Source organism: Neodiprion pinetum, chromosome 1, assembly GCF_021155775.2.
Source record: "Neodiprion pinetum isolate iyNeoPine1 chromosome 1, iyNeoPine1.2, whole genome shotgun sequence".
NCBI lineage: Eukaryota > Metazoa > Arthropoda > Insecta > Hymenoptera > Diprionidae > Neodiprion > Neodiprion pinetum.
Window position 1 is genome coordinate 8,986,151 of NC_060232.1, and position 22,146 is coordinate 9,008,296.

Here is a 22,146-nt window from a genome sequence, read left to right on the forward strand (position 1 = left end):
AAATCCGGGTTCGGAACGTATCCGAGGTGCGAAAAGAAGCGACGGAAAAGAATCCGGAGTTATCGGAGCCCGGAGGGTGGATCAAAAGGATGAACGAGAATGCGCGAGATCCCGGAAAATATTTTACAGAATAGATACTGAAAGAGTAAAAGCACTTCGGGCAGTTGCCAGCCGAGCCGCGATGCATCGGCGATAAAACCTTTCGACCCGCCTCGAATACCGGCCACTTTCGCTCTGCAGTCGGTCGGATTTTGCACGGAGCCTCGGATTTATGCATGCATTTAACGTCGACGCAACAACAATCTCGAATCCTTAATGAAGCGACGTTTGTTACCCTCGATAGCTTCCGACGAGCCCCTCGATTTCACACCGAGTTCACTAACAAAGTGACGGTTTGACCTTGCGCCTAATACTCTCCAAGGAATTATCTACCGCCATTGTCAAGGAGACGAAATCTCGCGTGAAAGCTCAGCTAATTCTGCGAAAGGTGAACGCGAACCAGAATCTCATCCACTTTTATCATTTTTTCCTATTCATCGGCGTGCGGAGAAAGTTTGCGATGAGAATCCGAGGGAAGAAATTATTCTATCAAACTTTGTTAATTATTAAAAGTTTCGGCTGAAAATTTTCCATGCTACACTGTATACCACAAAATATTTTCTCATCACTTATCAAACACTTTTAATAGTCAAATGGAGAATGATTGTAAATTTTAACCGCGGGTAACGAGTAATATAATATCACTGCAGAAATGTTATTCGAGTTTTCCAGCAACGATCTTATAGAAATTTCTAAAAAACATTTTTTATATTTGGCGTGAGATTTTAAAAAAAATTTTTTCTTTTTTTTTCGTTTTTTCTCTCATCCAAACAAATTTGAACCGAGCTGAAAGGTCGATCCGAGGTAAAAATATAGGCATTTTTTAAGGGATCGCGTGCCCGATGTATCATAATTTGGAGAAAGTGGAGCGGAGAAAAAGGGTGTGAAAAATTCTGGGAACGGTATAAGGGCGAAGGTTTTTTTTTTATGCACGAAACACGTGTAACCCTATAAATGAAAAGAAAAGGAGAAAAAGAGAAAAAATACACACGCCTAGGTCAAATATTTACGAAAAATCTTGTACCCGTGGAATACTTGTCAGCTGGATTCTCGCATCCTTCTAGACTAGAAAATCGACTACCTACCTTCGGTGCAAATATTCTCGTAACTACCGTATAGCTACCCTTGTGACCCCGATATTTCATCGGCTGCTCACTCAAAACTCACAAATATATGTTCACATGCTACATACACGCATATTGTATGTATTCGCGTAAAAATCAGGTGAAACTCATACGATCCCGAGGTGTGAATTGTTTCCTGGATCCCAATGAGAAAAATTTCATTTGTTATAATGACTAAAAAAATTCAGTAAAACGCGTATCGTTAAAAAAACTGTTTGAATATGGTTAAAATTACGAAAAACGAGATACGCGTAACCATTTCGCGCTATTGTCGATCCTTTTTTGGTAAATGCAACGCAAAATCAGTTTGTGAGGTTTACTCTACTTTTTTAGTTAAAGAAGACTTTGACATCAATTTATTGTTGCACAAGCATTTAATTTTCGCAACAGTTGCGAGAAAATATAGTAACAATGATCGTAATGAGAAAGAATAGTAACAGATACTAGAATTTCTGGCAACAGCTAGAAAACTAATTTTCATTTTGTACCTAGAAGTATATTTTTCGATCGTGGTAGAAAATGAAAATCGTTAAGGACTGAGCGGTAACCGGAACTAAAAATTTCACCCAGTGCACCTCTTCACCTAGTTTTTCGATACCGTTGACACTCGTATTCGTTTTTCTTCTTCTTTAATGCGAAAATTTGATGCACGAAAAAATTCCTGAGAAACATTTTCAAGAAAAATCTGCATGATTTCTGAAAAAGGCAAATAGAAAAATGGAAAACCAGAAACCCTGAAAATCATCGGAATTTCGAGACGCCGCGCCGGAGAAATTGAAAGATATAAAACGTGGCAAATTTTTACATGCTAAAACTATTAATATAAGTTCCGGCTGAAATTTCCTCGAATAAGATGACGGAAAGAAGAATTAAAATGCACGAGGTTTCTAATCCGAGTATGAAAGGCAAGATTAGTCGTTGCTCCGAATCTCATGATCGCTCAATTAGAGAGGAGCTAATTAAGATCCGCCTTTGGATAAATGGCCAACGATTAAACGATACCGCTTCAACAAATCGTCTGGCGGTTAATATATTCGATACGTCGGCCAAACGAAAGTGTAAAAAGACAAGGAAGAGAAGAGAAAAGAAGAACTTGATGAGATTAGAGAGGGTCGTTAAATTCGGTCTAATTCCGTTCGATGAGACGATCGACGATCCAACAGCGCGATGTAAAATTGTATCCATAATCCGTGAACCGATTCCCCAGTTTTTGTTTCGCCGGACGAGGGTGATCGTTCATTAATAAGAGAACCCGGCTTGGTTTCGGGCTGTTTGATAGAGGAGGAATGACGGTAATAAGTAACGAGGCCGGGATCGGCATTGATGCACCAGAAACGACACGGGCTGCGGCTTCGCCCCTTCGGCAAAGCCACATCGACGACCATTAATCACGCCGCGTTTCACTATAACTCAATCAGATGTTGCCGTAAAGGAACTTCTGCTATCGGAAGAGAAAAGGTCCGAGTGAGAGAGAGAAAGAGGAAGTAGAAGAAGAAGAAGAAGAATAGAAAATAAAAAAGTAAAAACCGTCGACTCGACGCGGTCACTGGACCACTTTGAGTATCCAGTAACAGATGAGTAATGATCTCTGGCAAAGGACGAGGAGATCCGTCTTATTTTCTTTTAGTCCTTATTTCCCTGACTCTCCTTTTCTCCCATACTGTACGGATGAATGTTGATCTTCCTTGCGAATGCCTTGTAAAAATTTTGCCAAGTATTTTCAAGATTATCGTCACCGAGCTGCAGGATTTGTCACAGTGACAATGAGAAACAATTTCGGTTTTTTACGTATATACAATTGCTGGAAATTTGAGAAAAATGGATATCGTTATAATTAATCGTACGAATATATTTGGAGTTAGAAAAAAATCTTATAGAGAAATTAACCGTATTATATATAATTACTGTCTAACTCGCAACACCGAGTTTTACAAAATAAAAAAATTAATGCGAGCAATTGTAATCGAAAAGAATAATAACATATTCTGGATTATCTGGTTATAGCTAGAAGCCTGATTTTTATTTTGTAACTAGAATCGTAAAACTTTCGGTTATGATAAAAAATGTCAACAGATGAGGCTGCATTGAATTCTGTTGGAATCGATCAATATCCCATGAAATAAGCACTTCAGTTTCCAGCGCAATAAAAAAAAAAAAAACAAAACGCAGAACGCAGCGCTAAAACGTTCTGATTCCTTAGATTTGTTCGGTTGAATGGAAGAATGGATTTACGGATAATCATCGATTAGTTTTCACGCCGGAATTCGAAGAGTGCAGCAGCTAAGTTTTATCATTCGAATTTTCATCCTTGGATGTTCATCCGTTTTAATCTCAGTTCGTTGAAATGGAATTCAAGGTAATTACTCGTAGACATCTTATTTGAATACAGACGTAATGCAGGGGTAAAAAGTTTTCCGATTATTTTCAGCAGGGTGATCATTCACTCTTCAGACTTCATAATTTATCCTGACTCACGATCGAAAATTTCTCGTTTTTACACTACGGCGATTTTTAGTTACAGGGTGTGGAAATAAAAATGTCGTTAAAAACTTTTCAAGACTTCAAAGAGCATTTTTTCGCATCTTTTCATCCGAAGAACGATTAATTGTCTGGGATTTTCTCCAAGCTTTTCCGGATGCGGAAATTAAGTTTCTCGGCACGAATCGACGTCGAAACAGTTGGCAACTTTTTTTTTCCCCCGAAGATGTATTAAACCGTACGAATCTTACATTTTCGCCTGCAAGGATATTCCCTCTATCGGCGTTGGCTGCGAGACACAAGATGAAGTGTTAATATCGTGCCAGCAATTTCCTCGAGTCGATTTAATTTCGTACACTTATCATCCGAAGTGAGCAATTTATACCTTGGCCTCTTTGACGTATCGTTTAATACGGTTTTATTATTATACTCGGAGAGTAAAATGGATCTTATAAAACGGCTTCGTTAGCCCGTGACATTAGGAAATCGAAAACCGTGAATCAACTCGCATTCTTTCCTTGGAATGTAGAAAAGTTCAATGGATTAAAAAGAGAAAAAAAATGTATCTCCGTAGTTTGATGAAAAATAATTTGCTACTCAGTTTTCTTTACACCAGTTTCAAGTAAAGTTGAAACAGATTCAACAGGTTGAAAAAATTTGCGATCCGAAAGACGGTGAAAAAATTTAACTCAATTATTTGAAAAATATTCAAGTATTTCTCACAGACGTATAAAAAACTGGAATTTTTTCACCCGCATGAAACTTCCCACTCGACGATTTTTATCCTATGATTCGTAAATTTTTCAGAGAGTCCGCGGAAATTTCGAGCTCATAATTAATCCTAGGCCAATGATCGTTATTAGTCTTTGCACGTTTTGCTGCATCGACCGTCAGTCAATGGCATACGTCGCTTTGTGTTTCCGCTTCGTCTGCCTTGCATAACTCGACCTCGCTTCTATTCATCGAATGATAATTTATACGAGACCGGGATGATCCGCGCGATACGAATCACGAATTGACCGTCAATTACGTACGAGAGTGGATACGCATTCTGTTGTACGTCGACATTTCCAATTTACAGTTACAGGATGTATAACGCCCGTGGCAATCGATGCAAAACCCTGCCTAACGATCATCGGTTACCGATTATCAAATCGAGGGCGGAAAAATCTAAACGCGTAAAATTTGTTGTGGAATTAAATTTGTCGGAGGTTTAATTATCTTTATTTAGTTATCGACAGCTCGCTTCCCGTTTCTCGTTATTCTTTTTCTTGTTTGGGTTCAATGTCAACACACCGCGTGATCATTAGGCGACTATTTATCTTCAATTATCGCGACATCGAAACTCGACAATTTTAGAATTGTAATAATGACGCATTACTCTGTTTAGTCCGAACCGCAAAGCAGTTGATTACCGTTGAAATTTAGTGTGCACTATTCGGCAACATTTTTTTAAATCATTCACACTTTACAAGTCATTCGAAATTTTATGTATTCTTCACAAATTCTTCAAGCATATTTAAAGAAGCTTCAAATTTCTTGAAACATCATCAAGTCGTATCAAATCTTTTGAAATATTTAAGAATTTGAAGAAGGTGAGATTTTGTGAAATTTTGTAACTTCAAATTAAGTGGAGATCCTTTCGAATCGGATGAAATATTTTGATTATTCTTCAGAAATCCGTTTCGATCACCGAATATTCACAAAATCTTTATACGTGAGATAAAAAAAATTCGATGTCGCAAAATGAGACGAAATCTTGTCGTTAAACCCGTCAACGAATCATAGCAAAATCGTATCTAAAGTCAGAAAAGTTCGCAATAAGTGATTTTAGCCTCTCAGAGTCGAAAAGGCCTTTTTTTCATATCCCGCAAGGCTAGGGATAAAAAATAGGGGGTAAAAGATGATTTCCGAATTTTATCCAATGCAGATTCGCGTCTCGCCGTAACTTCGACGTCGGAGAATTACATTCGATCCGATCGTGCGAAGGGAAGCTTGAATTCTTCCTATTTTCTATATAAAAGGTGAGAGGCGGATTCGGGGGTGAAAACGAGGATAAAATGAGGGGGAGAACGGAGCGGAAAAAAGTGGTGTGTTAAAAGTGGTAACGAAGGAAAGAGCAGCCCCGGCAGCTACTACTGGAAAGTGAGATTTACGACACGGGAGTTTAATCAGCACACGGAACCCTGGCCATTCGTAATAATTAAGGATGGAGCATAGACCAACGGAACGAAACGAAACGGTTACTTACCTGTTTCTGTATGCGTGCGTATGTGTTGCGTGGCTGGTGTGCATCTCTCTCTCTCTCTCACACACACACACACACACAACACCAGAACCTACTCACGCTGTTGGGATCTGCCGCTGCTGGAAGATGCCGCGGGCTTATGCACTTTGGAGTTTGGACTTCGTTACTTTACTTACCTACCTCTGTTTATTACGACACCCCCGATGCTCGAAGTGCAGCTCTGCTGCTCGCCCAGGGATGATTTAAAATCCAAACTCAGGCGGAAGCTCGTTGCCCGGAAATCGATACGTTTTATTTGTTTCTCAGTCTTGCAGGGTGTATTTTTATCAAATTATTATGATCGTAGAGCTATTTTAACCTGTTTTAAAATAAGAAAATATAATTAATGGAATTGTGAAGAAAAGCTTGGATGTCGATGCTGCGTTTGTAATTGCTTCAAAATTACGACAAATTTAGTGGATTTGCTCGATTTCACTTTACCTTAGGAGTTTTTATAGTCGGAATATTGTTTTCTGAAAATTCAGTACAACAGTTTTTCTTGTCATATTGGCATCTTCAATATTGTAATGGTAATATCGAATCGATGACTAAAAAAAAAAAAAAATTATTTTCTAGGCTTCTGAATAAAATGAGATATCTTAGAGTCAAGTAGAACTAATGTACTAGATTTTTAACAATTTTTAAGTGATTTAAGTACCATAGCTTTTCTTCAAATCTCACGTATTTTCTGTCTTTGCATTTTAAAGAGATCTTACCTGGATTACGAAAATAATAATTCTTCAAATACTCGATGCACGGCCATCTCGTAATGTGAAGTAAGTAAAAAGTATGGTTTTTTTGCTATCCAACCTTCTTAACAGAGAGCATATTTTCTATCAAGCCACAAGTGTCGGAAGGCAAGCAAAGTAGAGCCGAGTTTCTAACGCCGAATATCCTGCAGCGCCATCTGTTTTAAATCTTGAACATTTGCCTAATTGGATTATTCGCGACTCTTTTTATCTCCAATTAAGACGGCCATTTTTAATCCACGATCCTCTTACGATCAAGCGGATTTTCATTCACACTGATGATAAAGTGTTGCGCCTGCACGCGTTTCTTACTCTTAATTCTCTTATTTTTTCGCGTTTTACGTATTTACGGAATTCGAGTCACAGAACTCGCAGCCGTGCGTAACAAAATCCTGGTGATAAAAGAGGATGGAAAGAATAAAACGAAAAACAGATGCTTCGAGTGAACCGGCTCTCCTTAAGATCTCGCCGCGTCTTGCATCACGTGGAACGGTTTCCAGAGCGTTCTGGATATCATTTCCACTATTCACGGCAGTGCAGTTTTACGACTGAACAAGAATAAGCCGCGGATTCCTCTCGTCTCATTTCCTTGGGATTAGTTCCATCAGTTTTTTCGCCGGACCGATACACCCTTCGATCGATGATTAACAACCACTTTTTTGAGGATATCAGCCAGTCGTCTGATAGATGGATAAAATCGTGGGAGGGAAGGAAGAAAACCCGCGAAAAGGACGAAATTGATTCGGTAAGTCAGGTAAAGAGAAGTGGGTGAGAGAGAAGGGACAAAAGTATCAAGGATCTTTCGAGTTTTCTTCGGACCACGATTATTACGATACATTAAACATTCATTGCTCGCGAAGCGAACGCGGTTCGCGGTTGCGAATTTTTTAATCCAGAGAATAAAGGGGAGCCGGTATCCCCGATCTCGCCACTTCCTTCCCGATCTTGTTCCCGTTGAAACAGCCACTTCAAAGCCGCCGCCATCGCGAAACTCCGCAACGCACTTGTTGTATTCGCATCTCTTTGCACCGGAACGCGGTGAATTCTACCAGAAAAGGACTTCGCCTCAAGCTACGTGCCTCTGTGTTCCTTATTTCCGTCTCTGGATACGCCCCGAAGGGCTTGAAACTGATCTCACGGAACGCTGAACCGTTACCCGATATTTTCAAGAAGAAAAACAAGACTGCTTTTAATTGGACTAACAAAGCAAAGAAGAAACGACAAAGAATTTAGAACTTGCTGGAATGCATTATATATTTTACGTGTTGATTGCAAGATTTTAGATTACTCGATCACGGTTACACGCTAAACATGTTGGTACTTAAAGTTGGTCCAAGCGGCTTGAGAAGTTCTTGGATTCATATAACTTGGAAGTCACGAGTACAACGAGCTTGAATTGACCCATGCCTCGACTTTGCAAGAAACAATTCACGCGACTGAGCATAATATTTCCATTACTTTAAATCGCTTGAAACAATTTCAATTCGTATAATATCTGTGAGTTGAAATAATTGCGAATAATTACTTGACTGGAATTTTCAATGCGATTTATTTGACTTCGGGTGACTCGAGTTGACTTGAAATTACTGTTAATTGTGACTTGACGTAAGCTTCGTTGAGTTTACGCGACATTTGACTCGTGAATAACCTTGATCAAGTTTTAATTAATCTTAAATAATGCTAATCACTCAAATTTATTGATCTCTAATTAAATTGAGGTTGATAATATTGAAGAAATCAATTTCAGATGTCACGCAGGGTGTTTTCATTTTTCCTCCTTTTCCTTGCCACTCTTTCTCACTCTCTCTCTCTCTCTCTCTCTCTCTCTATTCTCTGTTTTTCACTTTTATTTTTCTTTTCACCGCATATACTTTATCGAACGGTATACTTCACTAGCAATATAAAAGTTTCTCCCCTCCGCCCCTCGGCGCGGTTACCTTAGTGGAAAAGTTTTGGTAAGAAATTAAGATGGCCCGTAACACGTTGCTTCGTTTATTTCCTCCTTTTCCACTCCTCTCCGTGCGGCCAGCCGTTCTTTGCTCCAGTAGTGAAATCCACCGATGCGTGAAGGACGATGAAAGTCCAGAGTTCACCCCTGAAACTCCTTGAGGGTGGTAAAAAGTCCCTGCAACTTAAACTATAAAAATCGCCCCCCTGAAACTGTAAATATTCCGGCAACTTGAATACCTACCTACAAGGGAGAAAAGTAGATAAAAAAAGAGGGCTGGTTCTGAAAACAACTAAGTGTCGGTAAATGTCGGTAATCGTCGGTAAGGGAATCTGTAATGAGAATCGGCCTTTCTTGTCTACTGAAAAGCGTCGATATTTTTATTAAAATTGACTTTTAACCTGTTTTCACAATTCTTTCTTAAATTTAAATTCAATTTGTTTGGACAAGTGTTCAGGCTCGATCTCGATGGCAATTATTTTAATAATTTTACGCGTGGCACAAGATAATTCCATTATATCGGACGATTAGCATTATCGTTAGCATCTACATCAGCGTCAAAATCAGAGAGTTTCACACTTTCAATTCTGTTTCCCATGAGAAAGAACGAGTGCAGGGTAAAACTAATAAGTAGTCACAATTTAGCTCGACGGTATTCGGAGTCCCTTTTTAACGAAGCGTGCATAATGCGTGCTTGAAATACACACACAAGCGAAGGCACGCCACTCGTCGAGAAGCCGGAGCCACTAATGTCCTTCTCGTCGCCCTTCTGCAAGGCGCTGGATTTACTCTGAAACCCTCTTTGACACTCCACGGGTGTCTGATGCAGAGGTCCAGACGGAGAGTAAATACATACCACTAGAGATAACCAATTCTCACGATCGGTAGGTGTTATTCAACGATTTATACCATTTTCAATCCTCTCTCCCTTCCCTTCAACCCGATTACCAAACGTATCGAAATATACCGCAATCGATAGTTTGGCGCAGGCGAAAAACTTTTCCATTTTTGTTTATCTCGAAATTCTACCGGCGTTGATAACGATTCACTAATTCGGACGTTTTTCGAAAACAAGCACGTCGCGATGCTTCGAACTTCTTATGCGGATTGATTTTATAAGTTTTTAAGAAAAATCGTTATTTTGCAACTTTGAGATTGTTGGTAATTCGATAAATCGTAATAAAGTTAATCATTATATACTCGTGTATTCGAAGCTTGCTTTTTCAAACTTTTTAGTATAAAATTGCAAAACAGTGAATTTTAATTCCAAATTTTTCAAACTTCGTAGCTTTGTACAACCTTGATTGTCCAAACTTCTTTCTAAGATCAATGTCAAACTATTTACATATCATGTTTCTTAAAAATGATGTCCAAAAAATTGCTGTGGAGTTAACTTTGGCTTTAATATCAATTTTTTATATTCTCGTTAAATAATTTTATTTAACGACCAAAGTATCAACACGAAAAACTCCTAACGAATCTACGTGGCAAATAAGAAAGAAAATTGTGAATAATTGTTATTTTCTAGTGCGATGTAGCTGCTAAAATTATTCGTGATACAGTGGAAATATAACATTTTCGTACTTGATATCCGGATGCCTGATATAAATCCTTTCGAACCGCGCGAAGGAGGAACAACTTTAACGGTTGACATAGTTTGCGTCTGGCTCGAATAAATATCATAGCAACGGAATATGCAGCATGAGCTACAAACGGGCTATTATGCTCCTCTGCTATCGGGCAAAACAGCCTCTTAACGACTCAGCCGGCCTGAAACGAGACCGAAGGTTGAAGTTAAGCTCCAACAGGCCACGTGCCATCCTTAAACGCGTCCCGAATCAAGGCAATTAAGTCTCGGTGGACATCAAAGAGATCTTATAATGTATATCCTCAGCTGAAGTCGGTATTCCGAGCTCAAATTTCAACTTGAGTTTAGCGCTCCAGGCACTCGGTTAACAGTTTAATCTAAATCCTCAACATCGCACAACCTGTGCAAAGCTCGCGCATAGATCTTCACCGAGAAATTTACAGCAGGTATGCATCGACACCTTTTTCTTATTCGCTAGACTTAACTTCACCTCGAGCTTGACACTTGTTGCATCCGTATTTCCACGAGACGGATATTATTATTTGATAACTCCTATTATAGATGAAATGAGAAAATACGTACCGCCTTTCAACAACGATTTACACTGAGAGAAATTTTTAGTTCCGGTTACCGCTCAGTCCGTGACTATTTTCATTTTTTACCACAATCGAAAAATATAGTTCTAGATAGAAAATGAAAATTAGCTTTCTAGCTGTTACCGGGAAGTCTAGTATCCGTTACTATTCTTTCTCATTACGATCACTCTTACTATATTTTCTTGTAACTGTTGCGAAAATTTAATGCTTGTGCAACAATAAATTGATGTTAAAGCCTTATTTAACTAAAAAAGTAGAGTAGACCGAACAAACTGATTTTGGGTTGCAGTTACCAATAAAGGATCGAAAATAGCGCAAAATGGTTACGCGCACCTCGTTTTCCGTAATCCCAACAATATTCAAACAGTTTTTTTTTAACGATACCTCTCGACTGAATTTTTCTAGTATATACATAACAAATGAAATTTTTCTCAGTGTAGGTACAGTACTCGGCTTAGTGGTTCAAAAAATATTCAACGAATTTTCCCGCCCGAATAAACTACGTTAGGAATTTTCCGGTAAAAATGGACGTATTCTCGACTAGTTTTTCTTCTAGTCTTTTTTTTAATTCTACTAAAGATTAATCAAATTTTGTATAAAAAGAGGTAAAATTTTTTCTCGTGTTTCAGGTTGAAATATTCTTGCAAAAAAATCGTCACTTTGAGCGTAAAAAAATCTTTGGAGATCGTACAATTATTTCACCTTTCGATTGTGTGTAACGAAATTTTTATCATGCGCGATCGATTCGTCAACGATGGATACGAACGTGAGTTTTGTATCTCTGGATGAGTAAGCAGTTGTCAAATTATACGTAGGTATAATAAACCTGATGGTTGTGCGCTGGTGACATGTGACCAGGCGATAAAGCTTGTGTTTGAAGCGCGTTGTATTCTGCGAAGAGAGGAGACGAAGAGTTTTGCAACGATTTCAAGTCCAGATAAGCTCTTAGGTCTTTTATTAATCCTGCGGTTGCGTAAATTATACGAAAATATATGAGTCATTCCATACAAATTCGACCCGGGTCTGACCCTCGACCTCTCCGATTCCGTCCACGAATTTTTATTTTGTTCTTCCAATTATCAGTTAATTTATATACAATTTTTTTTTTTTGATGTTTCTTCCGACAAAAGCGCAAAAAAAAAAAAATAAGAAGAGAATGCCGGCCGATTTCGAGCGAAAGCTAAAAAAATTTCATACCTGACACATGATTTTTCAGAATTATTTCAGATAATTTGATTAAATCGTGCCGATCAATACGTGCGTTTTTAAAAAATGTGTGTACTTCAAATCTATTGGAAATATTTCCGAAAAAAATACACAGAGCGCCTTGGAGAGTCGAAACAATCGTACGAAAAATCGCGAGCCAAGTCAAAGAGGTCAAGGGTCAGGTCCAGGTTCAGTTGGCATGGAATGCACCACATACATACATGCAACGCATTATAGAAGGAAGACCAGCCCTGCTTCCATGACCTCGACATATGACCATTCATTGCTCGTCATTTATTACACCTGGAAATCTTTCGCCGTTTCTTATCCTCCCCATTGTATTTTTCCATTCTTCTCTCGAGAGAAAGAAAGAGACGGCTGCTTCTTTTCGTTCCAGACAGACAAACGAGTCTCCGTTGTCGGCAAATGACAAGACGTACGGAATACCATTTCAATCCCTATACATAAAACACCCCGAGAGGCTCGTCGAGCTTTGCTACTTCGGAAATGGGACGCCCGATATTTTGTCTCTTATACTCACGAAATCACCGATAATCGGACACGAGAGAGGCTCCCTAGAATCGCAAAACCTTCCTGCGACGTTTCGTCTTTTTCGTTTCGGATTTATACGCGTTTTTCGACGAAAATTTCCACGGGAAATTCTGAAGGATAACTGAGAATACGCATACGGGTCACGTGACAATTTCTAGTTAAACGTAAAAGGATCGTGAAGTCGGATAAGAGAACTTATGGAATAATAATAATGATAATTTTAGAAAACGAGAAGCGATACAAATCTCGTTCCGTTCGCATTGAAGATAAGTTGATTTGGTAACAAGGCGTTGACGGCTTGATTGTTGAAAGAAATTCTTTCAAAGCTTCTCGAACACCTTTTCTTACGTGGTCGAAATGATGTCTCCTATCTTTCCAACTCAATCGTTGGAGATCGTCTCTTGATAATCAATCACGTTTTCAATGGCAAGCCATTTTATGGATTTAAGAGAAAAATCGAGCTTTCAATGACAAAAATACATGAACACGTGAATGAAAAATACACAGAGTGTCGATTGTCAAGAAAATTTTATATATCGATAGTTCGTTTCAAATCCCTTTGGTATCGTTTAAAATCTATTGATTTTGTTCGATTTCACTCTGGGATGTCTCGGTTTGTTGAAAAGACTATTTTTAATAAATTGACTGAAACAGATCTTCTTTTTTTCTGTAATCAATTCCATATTGCGATTCTTTGAACAAATAGTCTTCTGAATAAAACGAGACATCGCAGAGTGATATCGCACGAATCCAATAAAGTTCCTAACCAATAATTTCAAGCGATTTGAAAGAAATATCATCGATATCTCAGCTTTCGTTTATGACTCTAATATTGTTTGCTTCTGAATTTTCAACTCTTTGTCACGCATTATTGTGCTGAGCCAACTTCTATAACAACATAGTATTCTGTGATTTATGGAGTGGCTGATTACGAATCTGAAATCAAATTTCAAATATGCAAAATGATGGATCCATTAGAACGGATGAAAACTTCAAATTCAATCAAATCCGGTCAAACAAAACTCTATGCGGTGACTTTTGAGTTCGGTGATTGGATTCGCCTTATTGAATTTTCGAAATTTGACTTCAGATTCGTGATCAGCTATCCCAAAATCTTATAATTTATGTAAAACATGTACATACGAGTACAGAGGTAACTTTCTCGGAAATGAATTATTCCTTCAGTTTTCACGATTTTCTTCAATCAATTTGTTTCTAAAAACAACAATTTACATTACATCGCAATAATTACTCTCGAGTATTGAAAGAAGTATGTTTGACAAATTCTCTAAACATACAAAAAATTGATATAAAATAGGTGGTAAAAATATTGACAGACAAACCACTGTGACTCAAATGGTTAAAGAGATCTTCCTAGCTTACGATTACAATAAATCGATAAAATCTACTCGGTGACACAGAGTTGTAAAAAGTATCGATTTTTGTCCAGCGAATCTCCTCAACGTGCTCAATTCGTTTCATTCCGTCAGCGGTTTTGATTATGAATTTCATCGTATTCCGTGAACACGCGTAACGAAACTCCGCACGTATCCGCGGAATAACGAAGTCATGAAGCGAATCAGTGAGGCGTGAAGGTGCAGGGTAACAGGTAAATGTGCCGTGGCGCGGTGAAAACGAGCCAAGATTTAATTTATTCAGGGGTGTTTTGCTCTTTCATCCCTCTCGGAGAACTCACGCGGATCTCTCTCTCCCTCTCTCTCTCTCTCTCTTTCCCTCTGTTTCGCGTTACTTTTGCTCTCGTGGCGTTAATCGATTTCGACACCGATTCAATTCCGCAATTTGAAAACCGATTGAATTACATCTATCCGATTTAAGGCTCGGACGCACTGCATTTTTTTCACCCTCCGTTATACACATAGGTGGTAGAAAACTCAATTAAACGCAGCCACCCGCCAACTCAATCGCACCGAGACTGAATTAATCAGTTTTGCCTGTTGATCCGAATTCTCTATTCGTGAATATCTCTGCCACCTATCGCCAATTTTATATTATGGAAAATCCGCTGAAATAAGACGGTTTTTATACCGTTAAAGAAACGGACGTAATAAAACCACAATTGCGAGAAATTTTTGAACGGTGATACGTGAATTTATTCTTCGTTCACAAAATTCGATGCGGAATTAAAAAGTACACCAAAGCTTCCGAAGAGACGTTCGAATGATTGAAGCTTCGTTTTTCTTTCGAGTAGTTTCACGCCGTTTGCCCTAAGAAGTAATTTTAATGTAAAAAAGAAGGTATAAAGTGATCGAAATATATTTTTTCTTGAGTGAAAATTCCATCTATCCGATAAATGTTTAACAAGTTACCACTTTTTTTTATGATATATTAATTAAAACGCATTGATCGAAACATTCGGTTTGTTTTATTTTAAGTAGATTAATAACGTATAATTTGAATTCAATATGAATTAACGTTAAGTCTTAGTTACTAAAAAAGAATAATTTAGTTTTACCGGTACGTTATTCGATGAAATTTCTAAAAACTAATAAATAATAAAAATATACTGCTAGAATTTGGGTTATGTATATATTATGCATGCATTAATTCGCTTCCGAGTAAACCGAAAATTTTAGAACCAAGCAGCGTTATAAAATAAGGTAATAAATTTTTTCCCACGAGGTAAATATTATCCCTATGTATGAAAGTTTCGGCTCGACAAATATGGGCGCGGTATAATATTCTTCTGTCGTATCGTTTTCTTTAGAGCGATAAATTACCGAAGCTATTACATTTTGGGGGAGGATTCTTCCATGCTGGCTTTTCAACCTAAGTGGTATTAACAGGGATGCCAGACGGGGTCACGGGAACAAAAAAGGAAAAAAAAAAAAGTCACGGATGAAAAGGCGTGTGCAGCTCTTACGGGGTTCGTTGTATTCGAGGAAAAGTTATCAAACTCTCGTAAAATTGTTGAAAAAAAAAAAAACGAAAAAAAAAACGCTAATATGCGGCCGAACGTATGAGATATATCGGCTCGTAGAAAAGAAACGGTACTTCCGGTTCGACGGGGAGAAACCGGAAGTCAGCTGCCACCGCCGTGCTGCTCTAAGCGATAAATCCTGCCTGTCTTTTTCAATTCTTCTTCACCCAGGGGACAAATTTCCTTTCTAGTATTTATTTTTTTATTGGATTTGTCGTCGACCGTATCGTGACCCAGGCCATGGAACGTAACTGTTATATTCAACGAGTCAATTGTAAATCCAGGCAACCCGGAAAATCAAAGGCTTGTACCCCCGAGACAGCAAGGGTAGTGCTCCGAGGGGTGACTGAAACCCAAGGCACGGTACGAGGAGTGAACGCAACGTGCAACGGGCGGTTCTGAAAGACAGAACGCAAAGATGCCTGCGTCACTCGAGTACTCGCATTCAAAGTTCGGGGTTGCCTTGATTGATATGTCGGAAGAACAAGACTACGTACGCACGCTACCGAAATTTGCTAAACGCGCGAAAAATCTGTTCCGCGCGCAGAGGACGCCACCGGAAATCGAAGCGATCAAACTGAAAATCGGAGCGCTCGGCGCGAGGGATCATTCCAAAATTATCACTCGGCGCGACAGGTCGCTAAGCGGGACTCGGAGCAGCCGATACAATCGGTAACGTTTTTCTTTTTTTTTTATTATTATTATTTTGTTTTTTTTTTTCTTTCCAGTGATTAACGGACTTCCGTTTGAGCCCGGAAAACTGGGTCGCGCAATTCGAGAATTGCAATTTTCACGAGTCTGATGCATTTCTTGTACCTACCCGTGTCACTTCCGTTGGATAAGTAAGAACTCAAATGTTCGACCTTTGTTTGCGTGCCTCGTTAAAATCGCGAGTCTTCCGGCTTGTACACGTTGCGAAAATTGCAACTGCTGCAGAAGGATCGGAAGGACGAGTCTGCAGTGAAACCGTTGATTGCGAGGCCGCTGATTAGAGGAATTACGAGTAACTTCCACGTTAGCTATATTCACGACCTCGGAATAATTCCCCCCCGCCGCCCCCTTATTTTCCAAGTCTCTCTTCACGCGAGAAGGACTCATCAAGGCTAATCTTATCTCCCTGGACGAAATTATTTTTCCCCCCGCCCCTGATTAACGTCAATGAAAATTAGCCACGTTTGCAAATATGTACAACGTACATGTGCCGAGTACAATATGGAAATTTACGGAAATTAGAATTTTACAGATCATTGAGATGAAAATCTTGAGAGGTTGGAATCTGCATCTTTAAATTAATTATGCATCTCGGATCGAAACAGGAATATAACGTCGATTTGGGGCTAATTTCAACTTTTGTAATATATGCAACGACGTGAAATTCTTACGAATGTCTCTTGGCGATATGTTACGGTTACGTATGGAAAGAAGTTGTTCAAAGGGAAAACTTTGCAGATTCAATAAAGAACGAGAAATAGTTCGATACCTTCTTCCTTGAAACTCCCGATACCAACTTTCGTTTTTAGTAGCTTCGGTTACTTACCGGAAGTGCCAAGGAGAGTATGGAAAATTTTTACGTACAAAATATTCGTTCGAGTCTGGGCTTATTATTCTCATTTCTTTCAAATACATACGAAAACAGAATTTCTTTAATTTACCAGACATGCCAATCAAGTATGACGACAAAAATGTTTTGTAGATTCAAATAAACGTGATTTCACTAAATAAGACAAAATTGTTGCTCTCATTAATTTTTCACTCAAATCATGCGTCATATATTTAAATGGAAAAAATTTCTTTCACCGTGTTCTGTAAAGCAAACAAATCCTTTATCTATGTATATTTTTTTACAACACCCCCATAAAATTCTGACTCCCTTTATTTCTCTGACCAAGAATATTAAAAAAACATAGAAACATCATTCGACGGATTGTATTATAATCACTCTGTACGTTTGTTTATTCTTGTTTTTCAAACAACGAAGATCTTTATTAACACATTACCGATTTTAACCGCGATTGCCGCAGTTTACAAAAATTAACGCACGATTTCATTTTGTTATTCCAGGTCCGCCTGGTCCTCCGGGACCTCCGGGTAAGCGAGGGAAAAAGGGAAAGAAAGGTGACTCGGGGGATGCAGGTGCGCCGGTAAGTCATTTCTTACTAAATTCACTTTAGATTTAGATTAGAATACGTCCGTACCTGTAGAATTTAACATTTTAAGAATTAGTTATCAACTGGTAGAAGATATTAAATATTCTTTTTTCATTGAAAACAATCATAATACCGTCAAATTCCGCGTCGGCGTGAATAAATAAGTTAATATTTAATTTCACCAATTTCTCGGAGTCACAATAAAATTCTATAATTATATCAGAGAACGGACGTTTTAAAATGATGAATTATTTCACTGAAGAGTTAGTAAGTTTTCTTTATTTACGAGTCATTTTTATACCTCTAAAGCTTTATATCCATACATTTTATTGTTTGCTTGTTAAATTTTTTTTTTTTTTATTTATTTTTTTTTTTGTCGTTTTGCATTCCGTGAATGACGTAATTTTAATTAAATCTTAAGCCTCATTTAACGATGACTGTTTTTAATTGATCCCCCGTTCTTACAGGGAGTGACAGGACCGCCGGGCAAGAATGGTTTTCCGGTATATTATTTTTCTTTAATTTTCATTCATTTTTATCATTGTTTTTCCAGTCATACATTTTTCGTATACCATTATTTTTATTTATTTAGTTACTTTTTTATTCAACTCTATTTTCTTGTCCTCAATCTCACGCATCGAACACCACAATTTTAATCACGCAATATATCACTTCCGTTCAATTACACGAACTAAATCTGTGAAATGGGATACAAAGAAGAGAATTAAAATTGAAAAAGTATAAAAAGCAACAGAAATTTGCTTCCAAATATAGAAGTACGGTTTGAAAATCAACATTTGGCAGTGCAAGGGCACGGTTATTAATTGAGGAGAAACTTTTTACAAGTTGATTCGACCCTGTGATATTAATAATGGTGGAATTTCAGGGGAGCAAAGGCGACAAAGGAAACCGTGGCGATACGGTAAGAAACTATCCTCGAATAGTCGTTTAAAATTTTTACGGGTAAATTACACCCGACAGTTTGAAAGCAAGCGCCCGACTAATCAGTTTTTAGTATCAGCTACAGTAATTACACGAGTTTTATAGTGTGCAGCTATCACATTTATTGCCTACATTGTCATTACACATTTAACGTAATAATCTATATTTAATCGTATCGCAATCGCATGAAATTCTAATATATCTGGTGGAGGGCGGATCTTTTCATTTTTATAAGACAAAATTCATTATAGAAGAGAGAAAGGTTCCTGATTTTTCATATCAAAATTTGCGATCTCTTTTCTACGGTAAAAAAAAGACAAAAAAAAAACAATCCTCTACCTCTTGCGATAAATTGATAAAATGTTGAAAAAAAAACAAAAAAAAAATACATAAATAAATAAAAAACTTCCGGTCCAAGGTAAGTTGGCACAAATTGATGAGATGAAAATGCGTTCCTCTTTAATTCACGTGTGAAGTGACGGTTCCTTGCCTTGGTTTGTTCCAGGGTCTGAGCGGGCGCGCCGGTTTTCCCGGTTTTCCGGTTCGTTTATTGGTTAATTCCTTTATGTACTTATCCTTTACATTCGTTTCGTCATCGCAATCGTATTTTTACCCCTGTTTCCGGTCTCTTTAGTTTAACCTACTGATAACAATAATAGAGAATCTTCCCTGTTACTAATCTTGGTATCGTCGTTTATGGGAATTCGGCATCAGTTATCTTTGTTTGAATAATAGAGATCGAAAGACATGTTCAATCACGTTGGAATTTAGTTTAAATATCATTTTTTTTTTTTTTTTTTCAAAATACACGTTGTGAGAAAAAATTTTATACCATCATACCAAGACAGTTTCGGGCTTTTCGGATCTCCTTTTCTTTCCGTGAAAATCAGAATTTGACGATATTTACGTACGGAATGAAAAAAGAAAAAAATAAAGAAAAAGAAACAACTAAAAGAAAATTTTTTAACTCGACTTCCAAAAATATCGCCAAGTCGAGGAACGATTATTCGTTCGTTTCTGTACAACGATTACGGTTTTCAAACGATCCTTACAGTACAATAAAATTAGTTTGACGAGGCTTGATCGCATTATTCAGATCTGAAATTTTTAAACTAAAATTGAAAAATTCTCTCGTCCAAAATATAATTACAACGTGACGGAGTCTGTGCTTTCTCAATTTTTCATATTGACTCAGATAATATTATTATAATCCTTAAGTGCATCTAATGTTGAAACTTTCGTCGTCATTCAGAAGTTACGTACATAATACTCGTAATACGTTCTCTGAAATCTGTACAGTCTCAACTTCGCCGAAAGATTTATCTGGCAGATTGATATAATGGTGAAATTTTTCGCAAAAAAGGAAACAACTTTGGTCATAAAATATTTGAAAGTTTATTTTCTTTTGAATATTTTCTAACATTCTTAACGTTTTCCTTCGCGCAGTAAAACACTTATTGTCAGAAGTGGAAGAATGATTTGAAATTGATTGCCTGAATACAAAGATTCGATTTCAGTTTACAGGAATTATAATGTAAGTAATCTGGGTCTGGATGCTGCTAGAAGATCTTGACGAAGCTACTTTTTCTTCGGTGGAAGTGTCTTGCATTGCCAAAACTAACAGCGAACGATTTGTTTTGTTTTCCGTATATTGTTTGTTTGAGATATTAACCATAAACAGTAGAATATATTTATACAGTGACATTTTTACCGCTTCGTACAAACAATTAACCTGTGAACGTGCAAGCTGCGAATATATGAAACTGTAATTGTGGGGTGACTCGTAACTTACATATTTTCGTAGAATTTTAACACGATTATTTGAAATGTATTTGGAAGCATCTTGATCTTTTTTTCGGGGGGAATCATATTGCTACTCTTTTTTGTACCTATAATTTCTTTGTTTCTTCATTTTTTGTTTCCATTTCTTTTCTTATATTAGTTATTCTACTTCTATACGCATTTAGAGTAAGAAAAAAGGGAAATTATCGGTTAAACCGTGCGGTGAAATGATGTTTTTTATTCTCAGAAAGAAAACTTGAAACAAGCACTGAGAAAAATTCAGTAAAACAGGTATCGTTAAAAAAAAACTGTTTGAAAATTGTTGGAATTATGAAAAACGAGGTACGCCTAACCATTTTGCGTTATTGTCGATTGTTTTTTGGTAATTTCAACGCAAAATCAGTTTGTTCTGTCTGCTCTACTTTTTTAGTCAAATAAGGCTTTAACATCAATTTATCGTTGCACAAGCGTTAAATTTTCGCAACAGTTGCAAGAAAATCTAGTAACAGTGATCGTAATGAGAAAGAATAGCAACGGATACCAGACTTTCTGGTTACAGCTAGAAAACTGATTTTCATTTTCAACCTAGAACTATATTTTTCGATTGTGGTAAAAAATGAAAATAGTCAAGGACTGAGCGGTAACCGGAACTAAAAATTTCTCTCGGTGTGTTGGTAAATTTGCTGCTTTGGTTTGCCGCACGATTCGACCGGATATTTGCCGAAAAACAATCACTGTTCTTATACTCACTCGATTTTTTCACCTCTTCTAAATCGCTTGCCGAAGCTTTACCATGTTCTTCCGGTACCCTGCGGCCAATTTCTAGTAACCGGATGTCGTTCTTACAGGGTCCCATTGGACTGGATGGGCCGAAAGGAGATCCGGTAAGACAGTCGTGGATTTAAATGGATAACGTATTTCTCCTTGTTTGCGAATAAATTTCATTAAGAGACGTTGCGATCTGGTTTCAGGGCAGACCTGGTGACAAGGGACAGAAGGGAGACCTTGGCAATCCTGGCTTCGACGTCTTCTCGGCTGTAAAGGTATCTATCAACCCCGAGCCAACCCCTCCTTATTCTCTCCGCAATCCGCGCTCTAGATGAAAACTCGAAAACCTGATTCCAGCCAGACGAATAATAACGACGGAAATGAAGTTGTCCCTATTTCTCGGAGGGCGTTGTCATATCCATTTATGTATGTCTACCTCGCGTATTTCGCTCTCCTCTGTCGCAGTTTGCCATACGCGATATTACCACTTAAGGATGTATCGAGTGTACAGTCTCGGCAAAATAGTGACGAAACAAAGCGAGAGGATAACAAAGAGAGTTCGAACTGGATTCGAGGCCTGGAACGATATCTTTTTAACGCGGGATAAATTAATCGGGAATCAATCGTCGATTTCAATTAAGAATTATCAATTTTTTTATAACCTTACGACCGTCGTCGCGTCGTCTGGTGAATTTTTTTTTAACACCAAAAACGTACCGTTCGATCAGTTTTCATTTACCAGATATGGCTCATTTCCTTCTTTTTTTTTCCATACAAATCAACTCTCTGTGCTTTTTTTTATTAACCTCTCAATAAACGGCAAAAATTTTGTGAACAGAAAATATGGTCAATAATCTTACTCTTTAATGCACAGCAAATCACGCAGAGTTATCAAAGATTCGTTATAATCAATTTCTCAAAAATCTGTTCGCTAACAAGATG

General features: G+C 37.8%; 1 protein-coding gene across 14 annotated transcripts in view; it reads left to right on the forward strand.

The window, feature by feature from the left end:
- The window catches only part of LOC124224678 (collagen alpha chain CG42342), a 173,827-nt gene that overhangs the window by 119,292 nt on the left and 32,389 nt on the right, over nucleotides 1–22,146 (forward strand). For 7 of the 14 annotated variants that reach the window (XM_069133107.1, XM_069133104.1, XM_069133109.1 and 4 more), the window contains 5 exons: nucleotides 17,627–17,706; nucleotides 18,180–18,215; nucleotides 18,599–18,634; nucleotides 21,285–21,320; nucleotides 21,408–21,478. In XM_069133107.1, coding sequence (XP_068989208.1) covers nucleotides 17,627–17,706; nucleotides 18,180–18,215; nucleotides 18,599–18,634; nucleotides 21,285–21,320; nucleotides 21,408–21,478 — 259 coding nt within the window. Of the gene's footprint in view, nucleotides 1–17,626; nucleotides 17,707–18,179; nucleotides 18,216–18,598; nucleotides 18,635–21,284; nucleotides 21,321–21,407; nucleotides 21,480–22,146 lie in introns of all 14 variants that reach the window. The other 7 variants (XM_046636757.2, XM_046636760.2, XM_046636761.2 and 4 more) reach the window with 4 other exon arrangements.